The sequence below is a fragment of the Mytilus californianus genome, unplaced genomic scaffold (assembly GCF_021869535.1).
Source record: "Mytilus californianus isolate M0D057914Y unplaced genomic scaffold, xbMytCali1.0.p SCAF_10, whole genome shotgun sequence".
In the NCBI taxonomy this organism is placed as follows: domain Eukaryota; kingdom Metazoa; phylum Mollusca; class Bivalvia; order Mytilida; family Mytilidae; genus Mytilus; species Mytilus californianus.
The window spans coordinates 41468005-41471600 of NW_026262582.1; the positions used below are offsets into that span (position 1 = coordinate 41468005).

At 31.5% G+C, this 3596-nt stretch overlaps 1 protein-coding gene across 1 annotated transcript; it reads left to right on the forward strand.

The window, feature by feature from the left end:
- The first annotated feature begins 603 nt into the window (after positions 1-603).
- On the forward strand, positions 604-1578 carry LOC127718134 (tripartite motif-containing protein 45-like). The gene has a single exon (XM_052224092.1). It carries the CDS (start codon positions 725-727, stop codon positions 1430-1432), a length of 708 nt encoding a protein of 235 aa, XP_052080052.1. The 5' UTR covers positions 604-724; the 3' UTR covers positions 1433-1578.
- The last annotated feature ends 2018 nt before the right edge of the window (positions 1579-3596 follow it).

Here is a 3596-nt window from a genome sequence, read left to right on the forward strand (position 1 = left end):
ATTCTTACTATCCCTGCTTCTTTAATTTGTAAGGTGTGTTTATCGAAAATCTGCCGGTAATTTATCTGTTTGGAATAATTTCAATTTAAAATTTGCAAAAAATATTTGTCAGCAATTTTCAAACACTTGATCAATTGTGAAAGAGTGGTAAACCTGGCGTTGTTCCATACACTGTATGGTACTTAGCCTAGCCTAGGGGTCTTTTTGTTTATTTACTAAATTAATATATCGTAAATGCATTATTACAACAGATAAATCTGCGTACACTGAATCGTCAGAGAATGACGATTTTGATCTGATTAGAGGAGTGCTAAGTTTACACAGGTTACAATTATAAAACAATATTCATAACTGATCCTTTTATCCTTCTACTGTAGCATAAATAGTTATTTTACATAGGATTCTAGGTTATGTTGAGTTCCACTAAGACAGATTTCACTGTAGTATAAATAGTTAAAAATTTAAATTATTTGTTGTATATATACTGACTAAAAGATAGTCATTGTTATTGTTAGAAAGATCAATTTTCTGATATGTTAAGACAAATAATTTTCCCCATGCACAAAACATTTTACAAAAGTTCAAAACTGTTTAATGATTCCATTGGTCAAATAGGTGTACAGTGATTTAAGAATACGTTTAGTCTCATGCAATATAAAAGAAGAATTAAGATGACTTTAAAAGGAGTATGTTATAGTAGAAATATAAAAAATATAAGCTATTCATGATAGGAAAATTATACATTTGCTACATAATGGCTTATTCTCTAAAACCGCATTCAGCTCGAAGAGCCCAAGTTCTAAAAGATTGTGATCTGTGTAAGGCTAACGCTAACGTTCATTATAAATGTGTTCAGTGTAAGAACTATATGTGTAAAAGCTGCAGTAAAATTCATCACAGCGAAAGAACTTCCCAGAAACATGAAGTTATTGATATTATATCATTGCCATTTAAGACGTCAGAAGCTTTTCAGTTAGGGAAGATGGACAACTTTACATGTAAAAGGCATAAAAAGAAAATGTGTGTTGCTTTTTGTGAAGATTGTGAAGTGCCCGTATGTAAAAGATGCATGGATAAGATACATGATGACCATAATGTTTTAGAGATAATTGAACACTGTCAAAATCAAGCTTATGTTTGGGAAAGCAGAATTTTAAAGGATTTATCATTTTGCCAAAATGAGATGAAACAAATTCAAAACATTGATAGCAAATACGAGTCAGCTCACGAAAATGAACTGCGTATGATTGATCAAAGAGAATATGAATTTAAAAATGCTATACATAAATATGCTAATGAATTGCGTGATGTAATTGAAAAAGAAAGACAATTACAAAAACAACATATGGAAGATTCTAAAAAGAAAGTCACAGAAACTGAACAAATCCTGACTACCAAACAGGATCAGCTCAGAACATCAAAAACAAAGTAAAGAAACAAAAAGAATTTTCAAAACAATTGAAAATATAAAAAATGACATTCCAGATTTAAACTTTAACTCTTTTTCTCCTAATATAAAAAAATTCTACCCAGGGGAGACAACTATTGATGTGTCAAATCTATTTGGTGCAATTCAGATCACTGGGATATCAGAGGAATCAAGTCACATTGACTTGAAAGTTAATCAGAGCTATACAACAGATTTAGGACTTGTAAGCAGTATAGTTACCCTGGACAATGAAAATGCATGGCTTTCTGATGACATAATTGAATCATTTCAGAACATAAATGTTAGTGAAAAGATAAGCATATTGACGGAAATACCGCTTAAGGTTCTTGATACAGCTTTAACACCAAGTAAAGACATTCTCCTTTCCTTTTTTCACACTACTAATGTCTGTCTGCTAACAAAATTAGGAGAAATTAAACTTTTCATGTTTGTATCACCTTTCAATACCTATGGTCTACATGCTACTAAACAAAAGGAGATTATTTTAGGTATGGCTGAGGCGAATGCCACATTCAATATAACAGATAAAAGTTGTAGGAAAGTAATGTTCTTTGGAATGGATGGGAGGCCTAAACAATCTTATGAGTATGACATACATAAACAAAGACTATTTACACTTCCTGTAAGAATCACATCTAATCATATTAACAATGACATACTGGTTATAGATCGTACTTCCCCTGATGATGGTAGAGTTGTGGTAATAGACAGGAAGGGACAGTTTAAGTGGACCTACTATGGACATCACCGAGCTAACTTTGGGTACAAACATTTTAACCCTTCAGGTATTGTAGCAACAGCAAATGGTCATGTTATCATAACAGACTTTTTAAATCATGCTTTGCACATCCTGTCAAGGGAGGGAGATATACTTTCATGTAAACTTATGGAAGACCAAGGTATATGCTATCCATACTCAATTGATATTGACAATATAGGACAGTTATGGGTTGGTTGTGACTCAAGTAACGATAAAAAGAACAATGCAAAGCTACACATTTTACAGTTGACTCTCTGACTATCAAACTGAAATATATGAAACCAATACTGTAAATTCAGAAATTTTTGCAGGCATTTATTTTTGCGATTTTTGCTCAATGGACAGAAATGTCAGATTAAATATTGCATAAATTAGATATATACTATAGTCTTTACTCAAAATGCAAAAAAGGGTAAAATGTCCATGGCCAATCATTCCTACAGGAAATAGAATAAAGAATGCAATTTCGGCAATATTGACCTTTTCTAGATATTGTAATGCGGATCATTTTTACTTTTTATTTTTCTCTCCATGTTCTATAGTATTTACCCAAAATGCAAAGAATGAGTAAAAATTGGCATTTAAGGACCCGGGTTAATACAAGGAGTAGACTGGAAATTTAGGCTACGTTACTTATTTGTTACTCTTGACTTGCTTATCATTATAATTTATGCTGTATACAGTTTTTCTTTATCTACTTTAGTTTTTTTTCGAAAAATGGAAAAATGTGTAAAATCCTCTTTTAAGGAAAATAAGTCCTGTAGGAAATCAAATGACAATTTTGATTCTGTAAACATACTTATAGATCTTGTCCAGCTGATCATTTTTGCTGTTGAAAGGTTTTCTCTATCTATTGTAGTTAAAATAGGCAAAACAAAAAGTAATGGTAAAAATCATGATTTAGGAGCAAATACTCCTAAATGAAAGTCAACTGACGAATTCAACCATTTTGACAATTTTAGAGGCCTTGTATTGCTGATATTGTTTAAAGCTTCTGTCTATCTATCATAGTTTTCAATATTAATTCACTTAAACTATACAAAATCTTGAAGTCGTCATTTTTAAAAGGGCAACAACTGGTAACAGGAGTCATCTGACAATTTCAATCGAATGTACTTTAGGTAGCTCTTAAATTCGGAACATTTTTGCACCAGTGATATTTCTCTATCTATTTTTTTCACAACAAAAGACAATACTTGAATTTAACCCTATGATTTATTTTCAACATTTGCGGCCAGTTTGGTTTGTAAGCTTGATAATTGGACACATTTATTAAACAAGACACCTCGAGAATGGTTGTGAACAACTTTGGTTCCAATTGGCCCAGTAGTTTTAGAAGAGAATATTTTTGAAAATTTTAAAGAACGATGAAGGAAGACGATATAA